This window comes from Patiria miniata, unplaced genomic scaffold, assembly GCF_015706575.1.
Source record: "Patiria miniata isolate m_02_andy unplaced genomic scaffold, ASM1570657v1 HiC_scaffold_13, whole genome shotgun sequence".
NCBI classification, from domain to species: Eukaryota; Metazoa; Echinodermata; class Asteroidea; order Valvatida; family Asterinidae; genus Patiria; species Patiria miniata.
Window position 1 is genome coordinate 9631559 of NW_024037051.1, and position 25854 is coordinate 9657412.

The 25854-nt window shown below is 40.4% G+C and overlaps 1 protein-coding gene across 2 annotated transcripts in view; it reads right to left on the bottom strand.

Moving 5' to 3' along the window:
• Window positions 1–3009: 3009 nt before the first annotated feature.
• LOC119721219 overlaps window positions 3010–25854 on the bottom strand; it is a 34501-nt gene continuing 11656 nt past the window's right edge. For both annotated transcript variants that reach the window (XM_038191178.1, XM_038191177.1), the window contains exons 7-21: window positions 24743–24869; window positions 23527–23658; window positions 22484–22636; window positions 21499–21658; window positions 20343–20719; window positions 18512–18692; window positions 17639–17787; window positions 17049–17128; window positions 14679–14767; window positions 12032–12110; window positions 10150–10216; window positions 8777–8936; window positions 6881–6964; window positions 5832–5902; window positions 3010–3280 (exon numbers count right to left, since the gene is read on the bottom strand). In XM_038191178.1, the coding sequence (XP_038047106.1) occupies window positions 3086–3280; window positions 5832–5902; window positions 6881–6964; window positions 8777–8936; window positions 10150–10216; window positions 12032–12110; window positions 14679–14767; window positions 17049–17128; window positions 17639–17787; window positions 18512–18692; window positions 20343–20719; window positions 21499–21658; window positions 22484–22636; window positions 23527–23658; window positions 24743–24869 (2104 nt within the window). In that variant the 3' untranslated portion in view covers window positions 3010–3085. The remainder of the gene's footprint in view (window positions 3281–5831; window positions 5903–6880; window positions 6965–8776; window positions 8937–10149; window positions 10217–12031; window positions 12111–14678; window positions 14768–17048; window positions 17129–17638; window positions 17788–18511; window positions 18693–20342; window positions 20720–21498; window positions 21659–22483; window positions 22637–23526; window positions 23659–24742; window positions 24870–25854) is intronic.

Here is a 25854-nt window from a genome sequence, read left to right on the forward strand (position 1 = left end):
TTCTCGAGATCGAAAACTGCCCCTCGAAAGCACAATTAGTGCCCCGCTCATTAAAATTGTGCCCCCTTACAAGATGGGAAACTATCCCCTAAAAACTAATAATACTCTTCACGCGAATAAAATGGTCACTGAACTTGCCATCAAAAGCAACAGTGCCCCTCTCGCGATCAAAAAAAATGGTCTCTCTGCATAGCTAGGTAAAAGAAAAACAAAGAGCAAGATAGACAACATATTCATAATTTGTTCCTCGTCACATAAGTTTATAGCGAAATTAACTGGACCATTATTCATTTTGTCCACGTTCACACCGTACCGACAAACGGTGGCCCGTTTTTTTAAGCAAGTGCCCCTTTTTGGTGTTGTGCCCCCCCCCCCCCGTTTGAAAATCGTTCCACCGCCCCTGATCCGGGCCTACGATTGCGCAGCTACGCCAAGTAATGGATCGTAACTTTATTGCGCAGCTGCGCAACAAAGTCTTACGAACATGACGCATGGCGTTAATTTCTCTCCCACTACGGATCAATCCACTCCAAAACAAACCTGAATCCAAGGACAAAAATATTTCAAGGGCGTTCGGGTAATGGGGATTCTGCTCTCCCAAATGTAGATGACAGTTAATTCCAAGAAATTTGACAACCGTACGTAAATTTACCCAAAATTAACCAATATATGGCTCAGCTGATATCTCCAAAAAGTGTACTGAAAAGATTTCCCAAACGGATCCCAGCAAAAATGATTTCCTTAAAGGGAATATACATCATTTGCTTTTGCTGTAATTTTCAGAAATGGATGGAATTGGGGGGTTGGAAATATATAGCAAATATAGTTACACTGACTTTTTTGAGGTTTTGGGTTCGAAAATGCTATAAAAACCAAGAAAAACAATCATTTTCCTGTAGTCTGGTTCCCTGACTCCATATAAGAAGAAACAGAGCAGTTTACATACATTGGGGAATTGTAAGGACAGGGAACCAGTCTAGCTGGCTTGTACCCGTTGATAGGTGTGTAATCAATTGCAAACAAGTGCGATGGTCAATTGGGGCCAGTATTTGAAAAAAGCCAGTTTTTTCCAACGCTGGTCGGCTGACCAGCGTTGGAAATTGATACAAAAATACCACTTTTCTTGAAAATGACAGTATACCAGGTGCCATGATTTTACTGGATGCTTTACACTGTCATTCACTAACAGCCCAGCAAGGTATTTCAAACTGATTTGTTAGTTTTATTTTTTTTATGTTTGCAAATGTTGTATTTTCCCTTTAACATTCCCCACAAAAAAAAAATGAAGAAGAAACACACTTGTAGTTGCATTAAAAATGAACCAGATACACACTGTAGAATCGGTCATCCTTTTGTTCAAAAGTGGCATTTTATTCATTTTGTTATTTATGTGTAAGCAACACAAAATATACAAAAATACATGTACATTCAAAGTTACTGTGACTACTCCAAACACTCAAAACAGTAGTATAAAAATACATGGACTACATCAGAATGTAGACCAATTTCTTCTTTCCCAATACAAAGCTCACACGTTCCTTTGTCACATCAAATGACAAATGTCATGATGCCAAAATGTGACATTGACAGTTTAAGCAGGCTGTTCACAGAATCAGTATAATTTCTATTCAGCTGACATCCCAATTTTTATTTACGGAATTCACATTGTCATGTTGCAAACCTTCAATCCTTACCTATATAATTGCTTAATGAACCTCAGCATCTTACTTTACAACCAATTGGTGAAGTTAACACTTCTTTTTTCAGCTGATTTTGACAAATAAAAAGAAAAATCTTGGTATTTTTGCAATGAATTTTTAGATCACAAGCACTGAATGGTGGTCTTCTTATTCATGGCATACTTTTAAATTCGGGCGATTCACAATGCAGTGCGCCACCAAAAGTTGGCCACGGAGAGTTCAATTTTCCCAGTGCATTGTGGGAGATGGTTGACAAATTCACAGCGCGGGACATTTGAAATTGTTAGTTTTTCCGGCCAGAAAGTTCGTAAGCGTATGATTCGAGTATCTGTGTGCCCTTGTCTTTTCGTTTGATCAATATGGAGTTTTTTTGTAAGGCGGCAGAACGCTTTGCCCCAATCTATAACAAATTAGCTCAAGTTTTCTACTGACACTCGTTCAAATGGGCCATGTTTTTCGACCGTGACCTTGAAAAACGAACTCTCCGTGGCAAACTCTTGTGGCGCACTGCATTGTGAATTGCCCGAATTGAGGACACAAAGTATATAAATGTAACAATGTATCCTCCAATACAAGTAAATATCTGAATTTTATTCATCAGTGAACTTTTGCACAATGTAAATGTACTTTTTTGACGAGGGTGGTGGGTGGAATGGAGACCGAATGTCATTATCCCCCTAAACAAAAATCATTTTTGTTGAGAGTAATTGAATTGTTGAACTGTCGCCAAATACATGTAGTTTGTCTCGTTGATAAAAAAGCTATGCAGCACCCCCCCCCCCTCACTTTCTCAATTTAGGGGGGGGGGGTGCATGAGGTGAGAACAATTAATAATAATAATAATAATAATAGCAGGCATTTATATAGTGCTTTTACGCCGCAATGGGGTATCAAAGCGCTTTACAATTATCATTTTCCCTTTTTCAACGGGCAAGCACTCCTGAAACCTTCTCAACTCCCTGCGGAGCATACACGGCCGGTTGGCAGCCATTTCGGCACTCTTGGCTGTAATCAACCTCTCACAGTCACCAACACTGCCCTCACAGGTACCCATCTACTCCTGGGTGGAGAGGAGCAATGAGTGACAAAGCATCTTGCTCAAGGGCACAAGCACCATAACCCTAGGTTATGGCGAGTTTTGTTCCTGCATTCAATAGGGGACATTGAACAATAGAGGACAATAGGGTCCCCAATTCCCCGAAGGTCCCCAATTGTGTACAAAACATATGAGAGGTCTTCCTAAACAGTTAAAGTACAAACAAAAGAGGGACATTAGGGGCTCCCCCATTGCAGGTAAATACACACTTGGTTTCTGGTTACCCCCACCTCCTAAACATTTGTCTGGGGACATCCATTGACATAACCCCAACAACGCATTCCTGTATTCACTCAGTGACGGGTCTAACTGCCTCCGGGCTGGCCTCTCCCATGTTGGACGGTAGAGGGGTGTTAGGCTGTGACAGGTTATTGGTTGGACTGCTGCGGGCGCTCTGGATCCAGTCTCCGCCCCCTCCCGCTCCGCCCACCATTCGCTGCTCAAAGTTCTTCCGGATGTCAAACAGGTTGATCACCGAGACCCTCTGTGTAAAGGATGGGTCAAGGAAACATGCTCCCAACACCTCTGACTTGATAAACAGCTGTGATGCTGTACCATTATAGACCTACCAGGACAGGGATATGGGTTCTACGCATGAACAAAGATCCGTGCCTCTGAAGAGATCCTTCTAACTCTTTCAGTGCCAAAGTCGTACATGTACGAGGTATATTTGTTAGTTCGAAATTGCCAACCTCGTACATGTACGAGGTAATGTTTGTACTTAAAATCGCCAAACCTCGTACATGTACAAGGTAGAGTAAGCATGTTATCACAAGGGGGCGCTCTCGCTCTTTCTAATAATATCATTTTCATTGAGGTACGACCTGTATTTATTTGTTTCCTTCGAGTTCTTGCGAGAGAGCGCAGCACTAACACTCGTATTTTCTGCAAATAGTGCGGAATTCCCCTGTGTGCAGGACAGTGTTTCAGGGTGTATCACTATGTACGTGACTACTATTGATTTTCCAATATACCAAGAATATACCAGAGAACAACAACAACAAATTTAGTGAGTAAAACTTATTTACTTTTTTGTTTACAGAATTTTGAACAATTAAAAAAAAACGCTCAAAGTTGGGCACTTTGGTGTTAAACTTTTCAAATTTTGCGGGCACTGAAAGAGTTCAGGATCTATAAGCGTTAGCCTCTAACTTCTTATGATTCATGAACAAAAGACGGTGTTTTGTGGGCACAAACTTGTAGCATTTGTGCGTGGGCACCAGGCAAGTGACTATTTGGCCACATCCAAACCTTTTGTTTAGAAGCTCCATGAATAGCCCTTGCTGTATCCTGCTATACGGTGTCGAGACATGGTCTGTGAAAGAGCAGCTTAAACAGAGTCTAGATGGCACCTACACTTGCCTCCTCACGAGAGCGCAAAATATATCGTGGAAGGAACATAAGACAAAGGCAGAAATTCATGGCAACATCCAACCTATCTCAATTCTCAACTACAGTAGCACAACGCAGAGCCCGCCTTGCCGGCCACTGCTACAGAGCCAAAGAGCAAGTTGTCTCTGACCTCATCTGCTGGAGATTGCCTTGCCCCAACAGAGGAAGGAGACCCCTCAACTACGTCGACACTGTATGCAATGATGTGAGCCAGCACGTTGATGACATCACCACGGCCATGGCGGTCAAGAGAGTTTGAAAGAGTTTGGTTTCATCCATCTCGGCTGCGGCCGCCCAATGATGATGAGGAGGGTTTGTAAGAATGACATTAAAGGCAGAGTAGGTCATTTGCAACTATCCAAAAAGTAACTCACGAAATAGTTGTTGAAAACTTTACTTGGTTTAAAGATGGGGATGCAGTAAACTTCCTGTGAAATGATTCTTACTGGCATGCTGTCATTTTGAAGAAAGCAATAAAAGAAGGCCATTTCCAAGAATGTGTCAAGTGATGCATTTTTGGAAGTTTCCGTTAGTAGTTGGTTAGTAATTTGGCAAATCCGTGAATGGGTGCGCGCAAGCGTCGACATGACGCACACGAGCACGTTTGCTATCATTCATCGGTTCAGTACATGACATCACGCAGCTGCAATCGGCTGAATAAGAACGTGTCCCGAATGCTGCTTTCGGATGCAATTCAAAACATGACATGACAACTTTTGAATTGCAATCAAGATCCTAGAATACTGTTTTCTCGGAATATACAGTGTTCACAGAGTTAAAATTCATCATGTTAGTTGTTAAGCACCCGTCTTTAAATTTTTTAGCACTTTTGTTGCTTCAAACGAAAAAAAATGCACAAATGACAAATGATCTACCCTACCTTTAACAAACACAGACAGTTTGAATAATTATAGGTCATTCAAAACTAATTCCTTCTCAGATAAAATTTTCATTCATAAATACCTCAGACAGTTTAGCCATTCCTATTGGTCGAGAGCCCGTCACGTGGCCGGTCTTAAACCGATGATAAAGACATGGCCAGCTGGTCTTAAACACTTTTCCAGTGTCACATAAAATGTGGACTCCTAAAAATCCAGTGCCTCTTACAGTTTCATTGGTTGAACGTTCACAACCCTCACATAGGCATGCACAACACTACCAGTGAGTCAGAATTTTATAGTTCTAAATTCAAAACGCAACGCCCCAGGTGCGTTCTGTGCGACATCACGCAGAACATGATACGCGCGCGTCAATCTCCATAAAAGGGTTGTTTACATCTTACTCGCCAGCTGAACACTCCATTATTTTGCTAGAGGGATAATTCAAAAAGCTGGAGTGAACTTGTTGATCAAAATCAGGATTTTTTTTAACGAATTCCTTGATTTTTTTTACCGAAAAGGTATTTATGAATGGGAATAAACATGTGCTCGGTCAGTATTAATCACTCTGTTTAAGACTGCTTAGAGTCTGGGTGCTGATAATTACCCTCGCCTCCGGCTCGGGTAATTATCAGCACCCAGACTCTAGGCAGTCTTTAACAGAGTGATTAAAACCTCTCGAGCACATATTTATTTCCTTATTAATCCTAGCTATACATGATTGGAGCACTGCTCATGCACTCAACCAATCACTGACAAGGATACATTTTTGTTTGGTAATGGTGGCAACTGGAACATGGATGGTGGTTGGGTGAGCCGCAACTGTCCTAAAGATCCTGCATAGAAAACAAAAAATTGGCTGATTTGTAGAAAATGTTTTCTAGCTCAACAAAAATGGAACAGCTCAATCCCTTATGTCTAATTCCAAATGTATTCAGAATAATCAGCAATTGTCTGTCATATTCCTTCATGAGTTTCTTCATTTTAATATTCTGTTCCATTACAAGTTTCTGCCCATGCCATTTTTTTAGATTAAACTTGAAAAAATAAATCTATTTAATTTTTTTTTTTAGAAATACAAAAGTTATTCACTTTAAAATTAGACTTCAGCGGAAAAGAAATCAGTCCATATCAAGCTATGGATTAATTATTTAACAAATAATGACGATAATTCTCGTTTCGCAGACTAGACTGGTTCCGACCTCAAGCAGAAGGTGTAAGGCTTGGGACCAGCCTACTCAGATCTGTACTTTCACAAAATCAACCCAAAATAAAAGCCTTTTTTCAGAGGACTGCAGACACCCCAAAGTAGAAAAAGCAGGATTTGGGGGTCGAAATAAGACATTCAAATGTCAAAACTTGTTAGGAGAAAAATGGTAATATCTAACAGTTAAATTGTGATTTACAAATATTGCATTTGGGTGTTTCACAATGCAGTGCGCCACCAAGAGTCTGCCACGGAGAGTTAATTTTTCCCAGTGCATTGTGGGAAATGGTCGACAAGTTCGTTTTTCTGGTCAGTAGTTTCGTAAGCGTCTGATTACGAAATTACATTATCTGCTTGCCCTTTTCTTTTCATCAATATGGTGTTTTCTGTAATGCGACAGAGAGCTACATATGCCCAAATCTACAAAAAAATAGCTCAAGTTGTCCAATGACACTCATTCAAATGGGCCATGTTTTGACGACCGTAAACTTGAAAAATTGGACTCTCTGTAGCAAACTCTCGGTGGTGCAGTGCAATGTGAATCGCCCGAATCGTTTTGAAATCAGAACTTGTTTTTTTTTTACAGTACAAAGTTGCACTGACTCACCTGTGGGATGGAAGTAGGAATGAGCTCTAGGGTTGTACAGCTGACCCGTCTTGGTGGGCATGAAGATCGCTGGAAGACACACCTCTGTAGGATATCAATCAATCAATTTGTTATAACTCTTGAGATGTTCTTACTTTCACAGGACTGCTAGACACATCTTGAACACAGTGAGTAATGTTGGTGCAATGCAAATGCAGGGTGAGTAAAACAAAAAATGTGGGCTTTTATTTTAGTGAAGTTCTGCATGTAGCACTTTCAAACATCTATAGTCCCCTGGGACTTGTGAGAAGCGATTGCGCTTCTAACTGCATGTACGGATATCCGTAGTCCATTGGGACTTTTGGAGAAGCGATTGCGCTTCTAACTGGACGGATATCCGTAGTCCATTGGGACTTGTGAGAAGTGATTGCGCTTCTAAATTAGTGTAGGGATAGCCGTATAGTCCCTTGGGACTTGGGTGAAGCAATTGCGCTTCTAGGTGTAGGAATACATCTATGATATGAAAGCCCAATTTATAAGCTTTCTTTTAGTACAAGAATCATTCAAATCACTCGTGTAATTTTCAAGTTACGGAATTTTAAACACAACCACCGTTTTAAAGTTCTGTCCACGGATCACAAAAAAAGGTGTGTGTTCTTTCAGCAAAACGAAAACAATTCACACACATCCCTATGTGATTTGTTTTGGTTTTGCTGAAAGAACACTTACCTTTTTGTGATCCGTGGACAGAACTTTTAAAACGGTGGTTGTGTTTAAAATTCCGTAACTTGAAAATTACAAGAGTGATTTGAATGATTCTTGTACTACAAGAAAGCTTATGAATTGGGCTTTCATATCCTAGATTTTGAAAGTTCTACATGCAGAACTTCACTAAAACAATGGTCCCCACATTTGGGTTTCGTTTTTTTTTTTTTACTCACCCTGTACATGTATAGGTTACCAGCCACACATTACAGAAACTCAGTTTTGACACTTTCATGGCTGGTAGTCAGCTTGATTCAAATTAGCAGTTCTACTCTTATGATCAAGGACTGTATCACTGATGTTCAAAGCCCACTCTTTATTGAGCACATAAAACTGGCCACAGCATCTTAGAATGTTTGCTTCTTAAAAAATACAACACCCGAAAAGGGAATACAATTTGAATTACATAAATGAGATGGACCTTTTCTGCGCTTTGAAATACTACCTACTGAGAGAAAACTCAACAGTATTTTTTAAAAGTGTGCAAATATATTTCTTTCACCTCTGTAAATGCTCAAAACTTTACTAGACCTCTGTCAGTCAAGAATATGGACAAAAGTCAGTCACTTTCTTTGTCTTTAAAGATAAAATACAACATTTGCAAACATCAAAAATAAAACTACCAAATCATTTTGAAATACCTTGCTGGACTGTTAGTGAATGACAGTGTAAAGCATCCTGTAAAATCATGGCACCTGGTATACTGTCATTTTCAAGAAAAGTGGTATTTTTGTATCAATTTCCAACGCTGACCGGCCGATCAGCGTTGGAAACAACTGGCTTTTTTTCAAATACTGGCCCCAATTGACCATCGCACTTGTTTGCAATCGATTACTAACCTATGAACGGGTACGAGCCAGCTAGACTGGTTCCCTGACCTTACAATTCCCCAATGTATGTAAACTGCTCTGTTTCTGCTTATATGGAGTCAGGGAACCAGACTACAGGAAAATGATCGTTTTTCTTGGTTTTTATAGCATTTTCGAACCCAAAGCCTCAAAAAAGTCAGTGTAACTATATTTGCTATATATTTCCAACCCCCCATTCCATCCATTTCTGGAAATTACAGCAAAAGCAAATGATGTATATTCCCTTTAAATAATTTCCGATACTTTCTGCAATAATTCATACAAACAGGGACGGTGTTTATACCTTTATTAGCGTCCGCGTTGCTGTCTGTCCGTAGGTTGATCTTGTATTGGCCGGCTAGCTGTTTGACGATACGATCCTCCATGTCACTCTTAGTTCTCTCGATCAGCTGCCTCCGCCGAATCTCACTCTCCTCTGAGAATAACTTCAGACGCTCAAAAAACTAAGGTAAAATGAAAGGCAAATTGATTTTTTTTTAAATTTAGGTTAACTGAACTTTTGTCTGAGGTTAGTGATCACTATGAACATCTTCATCCCTTAAAAATTCATTAAAGAGCCATTTCCCCTTGAAATTACAGTTAACTAAATTTTCACGGATTTTTCAACATATTAAAGCTACAGTCCATCATTTGTAATTTGTGCATTTTGTTCGTTTGAAGCAACAAAAGAGTTCAAAATCTAATGAAGGATACTGAGCAACTAACCTGATAAAGTTTCAGCTAAGCTTCAGCTGTACATTCCGAGAAAAACAGCATTCTAAGATCTCAATTTCAAATCAAAAGTTACTGAATCATGTTTTGAATTGCAGCTATACGCGACGTCGCGCACTGATCCGACGAATTATAACAACCGCGTGCGCGTGTGCGTCGTTTGAATACTTGTGCGCGCTGCGCTGAATAACAAAACGAACTACTAATTTAAATTTTCCTACGGTGCTTCTTAAGAATCACCGTTGGAAATGCCTCCTTTCGTTGATTACTTCAAAATGACAGCTTCCCAGAAAGAATAATTTCACAGGGAGTTTAGTTCCCTTACTATCTTTCAACCAAGTTTGTTTTTCAACAATAATTACGCCAGTTACTTTTCGGATGGCTGCAAATGATGGACTATAGCTTTAAGCCAGATTAGGAGTCCGTGAAATCACCCTTAGGAAAGTCCTTTGTTTACCCATGGAGATAGACCCAGTGTACCGTTATGTTTAACCAATGATAATCCTCAGTGGCCATGGTCATTAAAAAACCGTGAAAATACCCTTACAGGATTAGTCCTATATAAGCCCCATGTAAATGTCTGTGAAACATCTCTTAAAGATTCTTTTCACGGAGAAATGGACTTTTAATGAAAATTTAAGGGATCAGATGTTCATGAAAGTGTGAACATTCTGTGTCCATACTCACATCCATGTTTTGTGTTTCGTGTTTCTTTCATGCTCTCGTTTGGGACAGAAAGGACCAAATTTCCACGGCACTGCTAAGCACGTAATTTTTTCTGCTAACGACAGTTTGTCCTTTTGGTGGAGATGGCTGAGCAGCGAGTTCAGCAAAGGCAGTTTTTGCTTAAAACTTGAGATGTAACAATAGAAATCTCCATGTGCGTAAGTTTGAACACATCTAAGCTGAAGCACGACCAAACATTACGGTTGACTCATTACTTACGTCTTTGGGTAAGTCACTACCCCAATCAGGCAGATTGGCTGGACGTTTACTTCTACTTTTGACTGGTCTGCATAGACAAAAATGAAAGTTTTTATTAAAGAGGTTGTGGAATGCTCGCAGACATTTCCGTCATTTTTCGGGTATATGTAGCCTAAGGTGTGATGAAATAAAAACGACTATTGTTTCTGTCATAAAATGAGTACAAAAGGTACTTTTGAGAGCTGTTTTTCAAGTCCTGTCATGCCTGTTTCGACCCAAACGTGCAATTTGTGTAAAAGTCGTCGTTGCGGGCAGCAAACAAAAAACAGTAAATCGTGACGTAATAAACAGGACTCCCGATGCAGAGTAGCATAAACGAGTCCTGTTTATTACGTCACGATTTACTGTGTTTTGTTTGCTGCCCGCAACGACGACTTTTACACAAATTGCACGTTTGGGTCGAAACAGGACCTGAAAAACAGCTCTCAAAAGTACTCTTTGTACTCATTTCATGACAGAAACAATAGTCGTTTTTATTTCATCACACCTCAGGCCACATATACCCAAAAAATAACGGAAATGTCTTCGAGCATTCCACAACCTCTTTAAAACTGAATGACAAATGGTTACACACAGTAGATGGCCCCATGTGATCACACATGAGAGCTTCATATGCAGGACACATTGTGTGTGCGCACTGGTTCGCAAAGTACGCACGCCTAATTTTATTCTGTACACAAGCCCGCAGCACCTACATGTGATATGAGAGTCCGGTACCATTGGCCAAGTCGTTCAAGAGTCTCTTCTAGTGGGTAGGCCTACACCGCGTTAGGCCAAAAAAAAAAAGTCTCCGGTTTCTGGTATGCGCGCGCGTCGCCGTAGCTATGCGCGTCGGCAAAAAGAAAAAGTTTTTTTTCAATGAAAGATGATGTCTCAAAACCGCCAAACTCATTGGTTTGACTGGAATTCTGCTGCTGCACAATTTTAACGTGTTTTTAGATTGGGTTATGGTCGAGAATAAGCTTTATGTGGCCTCTCTAGACTCCCATATATTTGCACTAAGTTTAGTCGGGCACCATTTGCAGTCATCAGTCGACATTTGAAGCAAAAAAGTCAGGTAAAAAAAAAGAAAAAAGCCGCGTCGCCGCACCACTTTTTGGACAAGCTCCATACCAGAAACCGGAGACTTTTTTTTTGGCCTTATAAGGAAGTTTTTTATTGTTAGGCAAATTAGGACCGAGTTATGGGGACTTTCTGCTGTCCCCACAGCGTTTTCGGTCCCCACAAATTCCTCGTACAGACGAGTGTATGTCCCCACAACTACGGAACAGGAATGTGTGGTCTCCCGAACCTGCTCTTTGGAACTGTTAAGGGGTACTTGAGCACCGAGTCTAGGGGCTCCATACCGTCAACAAGTGAAAGTTACTGCAGTGACATTTTCTGGACGGTGCACGCTGATGATTGCATGTTTTCCATGTAAACAAACTTGAAAAATTAATAAGGTTCGTTTCAGAACCACACATCTTCTAAAAAAAGAGATTCTTCCACATGGTGTTACAGCAAACCCTCACTAGTTTAAACTTCAACAAGATACACACTGCTTGCATAGAGAGTTTTCAGAGTCCAAATTTTATTGTAAGATTGCCAAATGACATTATTGGTCGACAATTTTATAATTTCGTCCTGGTTTTTCTCAGACCTGCCACATGTTTCAGACCGTAAGCCAATTGACCTATCGCAATAGAATCGCGTCACCGCAGCTTGTGAAATTTTTGTCCAATTACATGATGTACAAATGGACGCGAAACGCACAAAATCTGAGACAAACAAAATTCAACGTACAAAATTCCATAGGGTTGTCTAAGGGGCGTGGCTAACTTGCAAACGGCGATAGGTCAATTACCTGAGCTCCTTAGCTGATTTGGTGATCCTACTGTCTGTTGCCCAACCAGCGAGGGGAGAAGTCATATTGCGGCGGTGACCTGCAAAGGAAGACCGAGTTATGAAATGTAACAACAGATCTTTCCTCCAAAATTCTGGAAATATTTTACAGAAAGTGAAACCAAAGAATACAGTTTTGAAAAATACTCTGAATGTGCTGTTGGAAATGTTTAGTTCACTACCACTAGGATTATGAAACATTCCCTGAATGTTTCTGGGCAATGCCGTGAAAATGTTGACATGGCTGTAAAAATGGAAAATTTATGAAATCTTCAAAATGCAAGCATCACAACCTCAAATGTGATATCATATTAAAGGGGACAATAAGACCATAATATTAATGATGTGCCACTAAGGTGGAATATGGTTGAGTGTTTTTTTTCTCTCAAAATACTGGTATTTTGCTGCCAATTATGGATTTTGGGTAGTCCTTTTTCACCTTGTTTTTACATGCAAAATGCAACAGTGTCACTGTAACTTTTTGTTTTTAACCCTAAAAGGGGGGAGGGGGGATTCCAACCATCAAGTGACCAAACATTTTGAAACCCAGTATATGCATAGAGCAACTCATCATGAACATACCCAAGAAATTTCATGACTATATGTCAAAGGGTTTTGGAACTATGGCTAATTAATTATTCATATGTACGAATGGTAATTCTGCTTTGTGTACATAACGTATATGGGCAAATTAGCGTCGGAAAATTTTTATGTTTTTGGTATCAAAAGATGCGCATGGCTAGAGGCTAAAAAGTCATAACAGCTCGGGTCACGAAACATTTTTTTTAAGGCTATGGCGGAAAAAGTTGAAGGGGGGGGGGCCGGTTCTTTTAGGGTTATGGAAGAGGAAAAGGTTCATATTCTATTCCAACAGAGTTTTTGTGATTGATTTTTTAGTTTCTTAATCTTTAAACTTGTGCCAAAGAGGAGAGAACAAACTGTAATGTAAATTTGTTTCAACATGAGTTACTGAAATAATCCCTTTGGAGATTTTATGCTCAATTATTTTTGAAAAATTGTAATGGTAAAATTATTTTTGAAAAATTGTAAGGGTAGAATAAGACTTACATGTATACCCCAACAATGTAAGGGCACTAACAATATTTTCCATCCGTGCACAGTATTAGGAAAACTTTCAAATGCAAGGGAGTTACATTTTTTCCATGTCCTTTTTGTGTAACGCGAGTTGCCAATAAAACGCTTATTGCAAAACCATAGAAGTTCCTTTTGTTAGCCATTTTTGTGGTAGTTTAGTCTTTTAATATCAAGGGATCTTCTATAAGAAATCTACCCTCAATGCTTGGACTAAAATTGACTTTATGAACAGCACGGAGTTGACAAAAGAGTTAGTTCGGAATTGCCACATCCAAATAAGAGTTATTTCTTCAGCTTTGACATTTCATCTAACTATAACTCCGGGAATCTCTGTGTGTCTGTGTGTCTGTCTGTGTGTCTGTACGTCGATTATCTCCAGAACCGGGCACCGTATGAAGTTGAAAATCGGCGGGTGTATTGCTCGGGACACCAGAATGTTAAGTGTCAAGTTAAAAGTTGTTTGGACGAGCGGTTCGCAAAAAAGCTGAAAAAAAAACCCCCGGAAAGTTAGCACCATTTCTCCTCATAAAAGATAAAACATTTTGGCCTCTGTACGCAAGTGCGTTGTGTGACGTCACAATTAACACTACGTACGTAGAGTTTGGTAAACAAAAAAGATGCGTATAACGTACATGTAAAACATGTGCGTTCGGCTTGTGAAAACAACACCACGCATGCGTGTGGCGCCACTGAGTTGTGTGACGTCACAATTAACACTACGTGCGTGTGCGTGCATAGAGCTAGCTGACTTTCACTGGGGGCTATTCCATTATCAACAATGGGTAAAATAAACAATATCACACTTTTCTTTGTCATTACTATTATTGTCTGTCCACATGTAAAAGAAATGCGAGTTCAACCTGTGAGTGTGCGTTCAACCTGTGACTAGGCACATTTTCAACTGGCCCTGCACTAGTTGTATCAAAAGAAAATAACAAAGCCAGAAGCCGGATTTGGAAATGGCCAGGGTGTGCATGCGCGAAGGCAAGTATTCATATTTATGGGAACACCCGACAGTGTTCAAGTCAAGTCCATAACAGGTTCACTGCAAAAGTGGTCACAAGTACATCAGAGGTGAATTCACAAATTCAGGCACGACAATAGGTCTCTCTCAAAGAAGGCCATCTCTGTAGGAGAACTGAACTGCGTATTTTACGCAATCACGCACGCATTGCGCAGTGTTTAACATGTTCCAAACACGGGCGCTGGTTGCTCGAAATGTGTTCGCAATACGACGCAGCTGATGCGCGTTATGCAAGTTGACGCTCAAACTGCCGATGCACGTGGCTGGTCTGTAGGAAATGACGTCATTTGAGAGAGACCTATCAAAGGAACATACTTGTCACAGTTTGTGACTTGACTTGAGACTGAAAGACTTGTGATGGACTAGACTACGACGCTTTTCATCGGTAGAGGTGTGAACAAACCCAAGAATCTAGGGTGTTTGGTTTTTTGTTTTACGTAGCAAAACGTTTTCAATGCATTCCAAAAGATACAACCAAGCTGCTACCTACCATCGGAAGATTTCTGTGGATTTAGCAGAGAGTTGAGCTGATCGTTTTGCAGCTGCTCCAGATTCTTAGCTAGCTCATTCAGTCTCTGCCTATCGAATTAGAAGGGGAAAAAAGGAGATTTTGTTTAGTCCATTTCAAAGAGTTCAGAAAAAGTAATAACTTTCAAAAGCGCGACCAGGCCGCGAATTTTTTTCTCCCAAACGACATCCGCATATGGGTGTACGCTATGGCGTTTTGGACTTTTCTAAAAACATGAGAAGAAAATATAAAATTAGAAAAAAAATGATTTCGAGCATTATGAAATTCAGACTTCATTTCCCTTTAAAAAAAAATCCTCCAAAGCCTCAGATTAGAAAAGAAAAAAAATTTGGGTACAAAACCGAGATTCAAAACCCAGACCCGCAACCTCGCGGTGCAAAATCCTCCTGCGTATCGACTGAATTACCGCACTGTTCGGCGAAACGTGGGGAAAATAATAATAATATACCTGCGTACCTATCACAAAAGTATCGTAGAGGGCGCTAGACAACCATGTATGCGGATGTCGTTTGGGAAAAGAAAATTCGCGGCCAGGCCTGAGAGCCAGGGCCCTTGGGCATCTGTAATCCCTACAATGAACAATAAAACTCTCCCTTGGGACCCTAGCTCAGCCAGTAATTATTGTGAAGCACTACACGTTAATAGATTGACAGCTTTGAAACTACAGACCAACTTCTGTTTTGACGCTGACCCAGAATTACAACGGGAAAAGAGCTTTGGATGGTCACATTTCAGTCTCCCAGATTAAGGGTGTGCATTTACGGGTAGTACGGGAATCGGATACGCGATTGAAAAAAAAAACCACGGGTACCCGTTAAAGAAAGCCGACCCCAAAATTAAAATCTCGGGAGTTTCTGTACAGATTGTTCATAAAGGTCCGCATGATAATACTACCTCATCGGTGCGTTAAAGCTATAGTCCATCATTTGCAGCCATCTGAAAAGTAACTGGCGTAATTATTGTTGAAAAACATACTTAATTGAAATATAGTAAGGGGACTAAACTCCCTGTGAAATTGTTCTTTCTGGCAAGCTGTCATTTGAAGTAATCAACGAAAAAAGGCCTTTCCAACGGTGCTTCTTAAGACGCACCGTAGGAAAATTTTAATTAGTAGTTTGTTTTGTTATTCGGCGAAGCGCGCGCAAGCATTGGCACGACGCACACACGCGCGCGGTTGCTATAATTCGTCGGATCAGTGTGCGACATCGCGTATAGCTGCAATCGGCTCAGTGAGAATGCGTCTCGGACGCTGAATTCAGGCCCAATTCAAAACATGATTCAGCAACTTTTGATTTGAAATCGAGATCCTAAAATGCTGTTTTTCTCTGAATATACAGCTGAAGCTGAGCTGAAACTTCATCAGGTTGTTCAGTATCCTTCATTAGATTTTGAGCACTTTTGTTGTTTCAAACGAACAAAATGCACAAATTACAAATGATGGACTATATCTTTAATACCAGATTCAAGTGTGTACAGTGAGCTCAATATATGTAGCTTTACGGTGTAAATTGCATTTTCGCAAGCATCGTTAAAATCAATATGTGTTGTGTTTCAATGCAGATTGGTTTTCATTTTGAAAATTACCCACAAATGAAATGCAAAACCTTTCTTTTTCGTTACAAAAAGTTGGTGATGGGTACTCAATTCCATAATCTGGGACTGGTTCCTGACATCAGCGGTCGGGAACTCGGGTACCCAGAATTGTGCCTGAACACTAGCCACAGATTTGAGGTACCAGTGGCCAGGGTTAGAGCCCAGCCTGGTCACCTGAAAGCCCAGCTTCATTGTATTCTGAGCTGACAATAGGAAGGTTTTAGGCACAAACACCTGGCCCTATTCAGGTAATTCAATCCCAACTCCCTAGGCCTTTTTGCTACGATGTAGCCTCAATCCTGCAAAATCCTCCAATTGGCCTCATGGGAAAAATAGCATATAGCCTCAATCCTGCAAATTCCTCCATTATTTCTTGAATATGGTCCGTGGAGAGGTAACCACTGCCTGAATCCTGCAAAATACTCCGGCTATGTCTGTCAATAAGCTGAGGCAGAGTGACATCCTGGAACAGTGCGGAGGATTTCAAGTATAATATAGGCCTAAATTTATGCACGGCAGAGCATAAACAACACAAGGTCTGGCCCAAGACCTTGACACAGTGCGTCCTCCGAAATCAGCAACGCACTTTTGCCATGTAACCCCAATCCTGCAAATTCCTCCAATTTGCAAGAAAGATTTTGGAGGATTTGGGATGGTTAGGGTTAAAGGCCAAGCCTGACTGGCCTTATCAAGCCCTTCCCTGAGGTGATGGGTTCCAATGAAGACCATTACACATACTCATATTCCTCCTGGATAAGAGAAAGCTCCTGATTATGCTGCTCCACCAGGACGTCTACTTCAGCCCTTGGGACCATCTCCTGTGATGCACAACATGAAAATAACTACATGTATTAGAAAGGAAATGCTTAACCCTTCACTGTCCAAAACTGTGAGTCACTGTACCAAAATCACGAAAGTTGCAACATTCATTATTTGTATAACTCCTTAAAACATAATCGTCGTTGTGTGGATGGGCGTCGCGAGGGGGGGGGCAAGGGGGGACACTTGCCCCCCCCCCTGGAAAAAAAAAAAAAAAAAAAAAAAAGAAGGAAGGAAAAAAAAAAAAAAAAAAAAAAAAGAGGCGCGAAGACAAAGTGGTGTAAATTTAATGAGTTGGGGGGGGGGGGGGGGCAAAATGTCCCTGCCCCCCTCTAAAACTGATAAATCGAGAATGTGTTGAGAAATACAAGCATTTTTTGGCCCAAATTTTTTTTTCCCCCTCTAGAAAAAATCCTGGCGACGCCCATGGTTGAGTGATCAGAAACCACCAATAGTTTATTCAGGCATTGTACGAAATATGATGTCACAGTTATACACGGTTTTATTACCGGTTTTTCTGAGGACACACTGGAGAGGATGGAGAGAGCAGACAGGCATCTCTCCTCATAGATCTTGTTGATCGACAGGTCCTCTTTCTTCATCTTGCTAAGGTCCACCCCGGTAAGGTCCAGCACGATGTCTGTCACTGTTTCAGATTCTGAATCAAAGACAGGGAGAAGAACTATCGTGAATTCTTTGGCTGCAGCAAACCTACTAAGAATGACGGCTGATTATGACTGCTCCAGTCAGTTTGTATTCATATTTCTATCACACAAAAAATAAAGGCAACTATATAATTACAAAGGCAGAGTAAAAGGGCTTTGGACAACTTTTGGCTGAAATTGGTATCAATGTTTACAATTTATTTGAGTGTTAAAAATGTGTATAGGCACTCTAATGCAACAAGCTTGAGTTTAGTAGACAACTAACTTGACAATTTGCCCCCTGCTTTTATAAAATTAGGCCCAACCCCCAAAGAGGCAAAATTCTGGAATTGTTTTTTCTCTTGATGTAGCACTTGGGTGAGCTGCCCAAATGCTCAAAAGAAAAGTGACATTATCTCAATCATATTTTGCACACGAAGCCCCCCACTTTTTAAAGTCATGGCCCCGCCCATAAAAGGGTCCCCTGCTTTTTTTGAAGATCTGTCATACATACTTGTGCCGCCAGACCTGATAGGTGCAGTGAAGGCATATGTTACGCTGCATTGTTGGACAATTTATGCCACACAAAATCCCCCATGCAAACTGTCCGAGGATGCACTGCAGCATACACCACCACTGCATAATTCAGATCAATCCGTAAATCCTGTTCCCTCACTAGCTCTAGTGAGTGCGCTAATTCCTGCACGAACTACACGTTGTATTCAATGTAACACTGACCTGTTTCTTTGTCATGCACAAATGGTCGGTGGACCCTGGTGTAGTAGAACGCCATTGGGATGTTACCGCAGGGTATGGGTGCACTGTTTCTGTCCTTGTGGCTGATACTGATGGGGTACAGTGGGAAGGAAGATGGCCGTAACTCCTTCAACTTCTCCTCCTCCTCAACGATTTCAATATCCTGCAGCAACATCATGGTGATACAGTTCACTCTCGTTTTAGTACAAACTCTATTAATACAAAATTCTGGTTATAACAAACATAAAGCCTAGATCTCGACTGTGCATTAATGTACAGAATGAATGGGACTGATGTTCCTCTTAATACAGAATTCTGATATAACAAACTATTTGGCTAGGTCCGAAGGGGTTTGTTATAACGAGACTCGACTGTACTTCGGTCATGGTGGGATATTTTTGTACAGTGTTTTAGAGATGTAAAGTGAGTAAAAGGCTGGATGGTTTTAGGCAGTGGCGTTATTAAGACTTTGTGAGGCACCATACAGCAAATACTGAAAGGTATAGTCCATCATTTGTAATTTGTGCATTTTGCTCGTTTGAAGCAACAAACGTACTCAAAATCTGAAGAAGGGTGCTGAACAACTAACCTGATGAAGTTTCAGCACAGCTTCAGCTGTACATTCCGAGAAAACAGCATTCTAGGATCTCGATTTCAAATAAAAAGTTGCTGGATCATGTTTTGCATTGGGCCTGAATTCAGCGTTCGAGACACGTTCTCACTGAGCCGAATGCAGCTACGCGATGTCGCGCACTGATCTGACGAATTATAGCAACCGCGCGCGCAGGTGTACGTCCTGCCAATGCTTGCGCGCGCTTCGCCGAATAACAAAACGAACTACTAATTTGAATTTCCTACGGTGCGTCTTAAAAAGCACCGTCGGAAAGGCCTTTTTTTTGGTTGATTTCTTCAAAATGACAGCATGCCAGAAAGAATAATTTCACAGGGAGTTTAGTTCCCTTACTATCTTTCAACTAAGTATGTTTTTCAACACTCATTACATCAGTCACTTTTTGGATAGCTGCAAATGATGGACTATAGCTTTAACTTATTTTTTTCCAATTCTCTTTTTTTTGTGGCAAACTATGATAAAGCTGTAATGTTTCAGGTGGATTAGTGTAGGGCTGTGCATCTGAACCGGGGACCCAAATACCCGACTCTTGACGACAGGAACCGGTTCCAGATTCTGGGATCGGGTACCCCTAACCAACTTTACAAATTACTTAGTAACTTCTCAGACTATGATACAGAAAGGTTTTGAATGTCATTTGTGGGGAATTTTTCAAAATGAAGAGCAGGCTACATGGAAAACAAAACATATTTCGCATTTATGACACTCAAGACAGTTGCTGTTTACACCGTAAGCTATAAAACTTACTGTAAAGACGGTGTACACACTTGTATCTTGCTGTATTGACGCACCAATGTGGTAGTATTATCGTGCGGACCTTTCTGAACAATTTGAACAGCAACTACTGAGATTTGAATTTTGGGGTTGGGTTCCTTTCATGGGTACCCGGTTACCCGTAAAAGCTCACCCCTAGATTTGGTGATCATCTTAAATTGCTAGCTTGCACAGTCTCTCAGCTCAAAACATAATTCAGATTAAAATGAATCAATTTTCTTCACCTTGTATTTGCACACTTTTAAAGATTCTCTTCACACTTAAAATAAGCCTGAACCATAAACGTGTATTTCTCAGCACATGCCAACAAATATTGGATTATGTTTAAAAGATGTTTTAAATATCAACATGAGAGATCTTCACAAAAAGATATGATGTTTAAAAGTAAGAAATTTAAAAGGTATTTACCATACTATGGAGGTCCTCCATACCGACCGTCCCCATGGCAACCATATCTTCCAGAGTCCCAGAATGTACGGCGATTCTCATTGGCTCCTCTGCTGATGAGATTGGCCGTGATTGGCTGGAGGTGGCCGGGGTCACTATGTCTGTGTCCGACTTGTCGGTTGCCTTCTCGTCTGGTTCCTGGACTTGTTTTTCAGGTTCGGCATCGTGCCGTATGGGCTGGTCGCCAATGGGAACTGCGACGTCGTGAAAGTTTGTGTCCGGGGGCGGGTTTTTCTTGTCGCCGTTGCCTCCGTTGCTGCTGGAATCTTTTCTGCTGGCAGCTGATGATCCCTTGGAACCAATCATGGACTTCGGTTTCAATGCTGATTTCAAGGGGGCTATGTCAAAAAAGTAGGAGTGCAACTTAGAATCAACTTCTTAAAGGGAATATACAACATTTGCAAACATCAAAAAACAAAACTACCACATTTTTACAAAATACCTCACTAGGATGTTGGTAAATGACAGTCTAAAGCATCCTGTAAATTATGGCACCAGGTGTGAAGTCATTTTCAAGAAAAGTGGTATTTTGTATACATTTCCAACGGTGATCCGCCGACCACCTTTGGAATAACCTAACTATTTTTTAACTACTGCTCCAAATTTACCATTTTTTTCAGTCCAAATGTTGTTTGCTATTGGTTACATGTTCATGAACGGGTGCAGGCCAGCTAGACTGGTTCCATTACCTTACAGTTTTCCGACATCTATAAGTGGATCCATTTCATCCTTAGTGGAGTCAGGGAACCAGACTACTTGAACACTTTTGTTTTTCTTGGTTTTTCCAGCATTTTCGAACACAAAACTTCAAACATGTCAGTGTAACAATATTTGATCTATTATACTAACCCCTCAAATAGTTCATTTCTGAAAATTACAGCAAAAGCCAATGATGTACATTCTCTTTAAGTCGTTGGTTACAGAATTCATTGCCTTAATTATGGACGGGAGTAAAACAATGCCCGATCAATGTCGAGGTGATATATAAATTGGCTTGATAACGCAAACTGCAAAATGTTAAACAACATTAAAGAGCATTCTTGAGCAGAATTTTGTCACAGTAAAGTCTAAATTTTGAAAAAATGTTCAACATAACACTCGCTTTTATTTGACCTACATTTTCCATTGCCTCCGTTCTTGTCTTCAAACACATCTGTCTTCAGGAACTTCTTCTTAAAATTGACGCTGCATTTGAGTTCCTTGTGGTCCAGACCCACAGGTTTATACAGCCTTACGTTGAGAGTGTAGTCGTACTCCGGCTCATGTGTCCAAACAACCTAAACAGGGACATAAACAAATGTCAAAACTGAGCATTTTCTGTAATAATCAGCTCAAAAATTAATTATTTTTATTGTTATTTTTCTGACAACACAAGAGTGAATCACTTTTGAATGAGACATTGAATGAAAACAAAATCCTCCTACATTCAGTTTTGGAATAATTTCTATATAGATTTTGAGTTAGTTGTTGCCTGACAATAATTTGTGCATTGGAGGTGCAAAAGCAACCCAACAGAAAAGCCTAGGTTTGGAAGGCGGGGAGCAGAAGCCAAAAAAAAACATTTTAAAAATCGTGGGTTTTTTTTGTTTAAAAAAAAAATCATACAAAGTTAAAATTTGCTCAGAGAAAAAAACCCCAACATATTTGTTGAAGAGCACAAGGCTATTTCAGAAAGCCATGCTTTAGTGGGGTGCTGTGGTCCAATGGTTACGGTGTTCAATTTGTGTGCCGTGGTACATGAGTTCCACTCCTGACCGTGGGAACATGGTGCTTGTGCTCTTGAGCAAGGCACTTTACCATTATTGCTTCGTCCTTCGGATGGGACGTAAAGCCGTAGGTCCCCTGTGTTGTGTAATGCACGTTGAAGAACCCAGTAACACTTATTGCTAAGGGAAGGATTTGCCCCAGGGTTCCTGGCAGTGGCTGCAATATGCGCCGCAGCACCTTGTCAACCCTTATAAGGTGCTATATAATGGGTCTCATATTTCTCATATACTTTATTTACCTTTTTTTTAATAATAGACATAATTTCCAGCGCCTTGAGTACCTAATTGTTGGTAGATACGTGCGCTATATTAGACTCTGTTATTATTATTAGTTACCTTATCAGCGGAGGGTGGTTTGGGTGCCGGTACCTCTACGTAGACTGTTTGAGGCTCCACTATCGTAGCTGGAGGGGCCACCTCTGACTTGGCTCCTTTCTCTGCATCCTCAGCGCTCATCCCCTGCTTAGACCTCCTCCGGAATTTCACTTTCTACAATAAAAAGGGCGATACAAAATTGATTTTTATCAAATCACAAGTGTGGTGGCAAGTTGAACAATGACAAAGGAATGACTTGTGATTGACTTGTGATTGATTTGTGATTGACTTGTGACTGACTTGTGATTGACTTGTGACTGACTTGTGACTGAGCTGTGATTGACTTGTGATTGACTTGTGATTGACTAGTAATTGACTTGTGACTGACTTGTGAATGACTTGTGACTGACTTGTGATTGACTTGTGATTGACCAGTAATTGACTTGTGATTGACTTGGGAGTGTCTTGTGACTGAGTTGTGATTGACTAGTAATTGACTTGTGATTGACTTGTGATTGACTTGTGATTAATTTGTGACTGACTTGTGACTGAGCTGTGATTGACTTGTGATTGACTAGTAATTGACTTGTGATTGACTTGTGATTGACTTGTGATTGAATTGTGATTGACTCGTGACTGACTTGTGACTGAGTTGTGATTGACTTGTGATTGACTAGTAATTGACTTGTGATTGACTTGTGATTGACTTGTGACTGACTTGTGACTGAGTTGTGATTGACTTGTGATTGACTAGTACTTGACTTGTGATTGACTTGTGATTGACTTGTGATTGACTCGTAATTGACTTGTGACTGAGTTGTGATTGACTTGTGATTTACTAGTAATTGACTTGTGATTGACTTGTGATTGACTTGTGATTGACTTGTGATTGACTTGTGATTGACCTGTGTTGCCTTGTGATTAACTGTAATGGACTTGTGATTTGACTAGTGATTGACTGTCGATTGACTTGTGAATTGACTTGTGAATTGACTTGTGACCAACTTTTCATTGACTAGTGATTGACTTGAGAGATATTTTCAAACAGGCTGTGAAGTTATTACCTTGCTTGCGGGTGTGACCATATCACTATCGATGTCTTGCTGGGTGTGACCTGTCTGTGCTGTTGCTCTTGCTGTACTTGCATCCTCATCTTCTTCTTCAGAATCTTCCTCCGTAAATTCTAGCTCATCAGACTGCGAACAGAAAATGAACAAACACCTTTCAAAACAATTACAGTTTACAACTCTGGTCAAAATGTTAAGCGTAATGTGACCTTGGTAAACTTGCACAAGTCTTTTCATTAATTTTGAAAGAACACAATGAAATTACCAACGTAGAAATAACATCCTCTACAGAACTCACTGGTAAACCAACAAATTTTTTTTGAACTATCGTGTAAATGCTGTATATTCCGAGAAAACAATATTCTAGGATCTCAAAACTTGTCGAGTCATATTTTGAACACGTTCTCATTCAGCCGATTGCAGCCGGGTGATGTCACAGACTGAACTGACGAATAGCAATCGTGCACACGTGTGTGTCCTGTCAACGCTTGTGCGCACCCATTCATGGATATACCCAATTACAAACCAACTACTTATGGAAATTTCCAAAAATGCATCACTTGACTAATCTTTGGAAATGACCTTCTTTTATTGTTTTCTTCAAATTGACAGCATGCCAGAAGGAATAATTTCACAGGGAGCTTCAGTGCCATTACTATCTTTAAACCAAGTAGGCTCTTTAACAATAACTTGGTCAGTTACTTTTTTGAATAGCTGCAAATGATCTACTTTACCTTTAATGCCTTATAAATGTTGTGTTGAAACTTTTAAGGAATCCCAAAAAGATTCAGAGAGGAGAAAGTTGCATTAGAAATGGAAAGTTCTTATTTTCTTGTGTTTCAGATGACATGAGTTGCTGACTTCAATGCATAGCTACTACACCCAACCTTACATAAACCCCAACTCCCCAGCCTAATTTACTAGGAACCATACCCATTCAGGCAAATTCCAACACCCACATGGGGAATTATACACACACTGTTGTACTTAGTTTCTGGATTTATGCCAAACCCAATGTAAAAGACCATCAGTTTAGGGGTACTGTACCTATCCCAACAGATTTAAACAAAACCTGCTGTTGTGCTTGGATGGGTTGAGTTCGGTTAGGGTTAAAAAAAAAAAAGTTGTAATGTTTGGAAGTTTGACTACATGAAGACATGCAAGGATTGTTACGGTTCTACAGTTCCAACCCCTACTGCTTGCATGGACTTACCGAGCTGATATCAAACTCATTGGCTGAAGTGTGACTGACGGAATCCTCTTTCTTCTCTTCTTCTTCTTCATTTTCTGAGTCCTCCTCTCGATCCAGGTCATCGATGTAGGCATGCAGATGCTCCATACTGTCAGAAAAAAACAATGTCTCATTAGCCCCTGTGCATTGTATTACATTGTATTTATTCCCTAAAGTCATAAGAGCTAGGCCAGGTTAACCCAAAAAGAGCTGGGGGGGGGGGGAGGGGTGGGAATCCGCCCCCCCCCCTCAACTTTTTCCGCGATAGCTTTGAAGAAAAAAAAAAATTGCAACCCGAGCTGTTATGACTTTTTAGCCTCAAGCCTTGCGCATCTTTTGATACCAAAAACATCAAAATCGGACCACGGGTTGCCGGGCAGCGAAAAATTTTGAGGCGCTACGCACCATGAAAACTTAATTTTCCCATATATGTCATGTACACAAAGCAGAATTACCATTCGTACATATGAATAATTAATTAGCCATAATTCCAAAACCTTTCGAAATATAGTCACGACATTTCTTGGGTATGTTTATGATGAGTTGCTCTTTGCATGTAACGAGTTGCAAAATGTTTCGTCCCTCGATGGGCGGAATCCCCCCCCCCCTTCCCAGCTGAGAGATGGTCAAAATAACTTTGCCTTTTTAGGGTTAAGGCAATACAGGGAATAATGGGTTAACGCCGTTCTACTTTTCACATTTTGTTCCTCCTAACCTTACTTTAATACTTTTATCATATGAATTATAATTCACCCAAGATTTCATCCCGTTCAGAGAAACCTGAAGACGAAAGAGTAATTGTCCACATGACTGCACAAATCTAGTACCCTTCCAATCTGTCACCTTTATCACACAAAATATTATATCAACATTTATATTTACAGTGCCCAGTTCCTTTGAGATTCAACACATAGATCAGGATTGGCATTACATATGTTTCACACTAACTACATCCATGACAACTAAAGTGTTATCATACTCTTTGGTCACGTTTGTCTAGAGAAAAAAAAGGTGCCGCCGGAAAAGAGGTTTTGTAAATGGGCAATGGGATATTACACTCGGAGGCTACTGACCAATTTGAAATAATAAGAAAA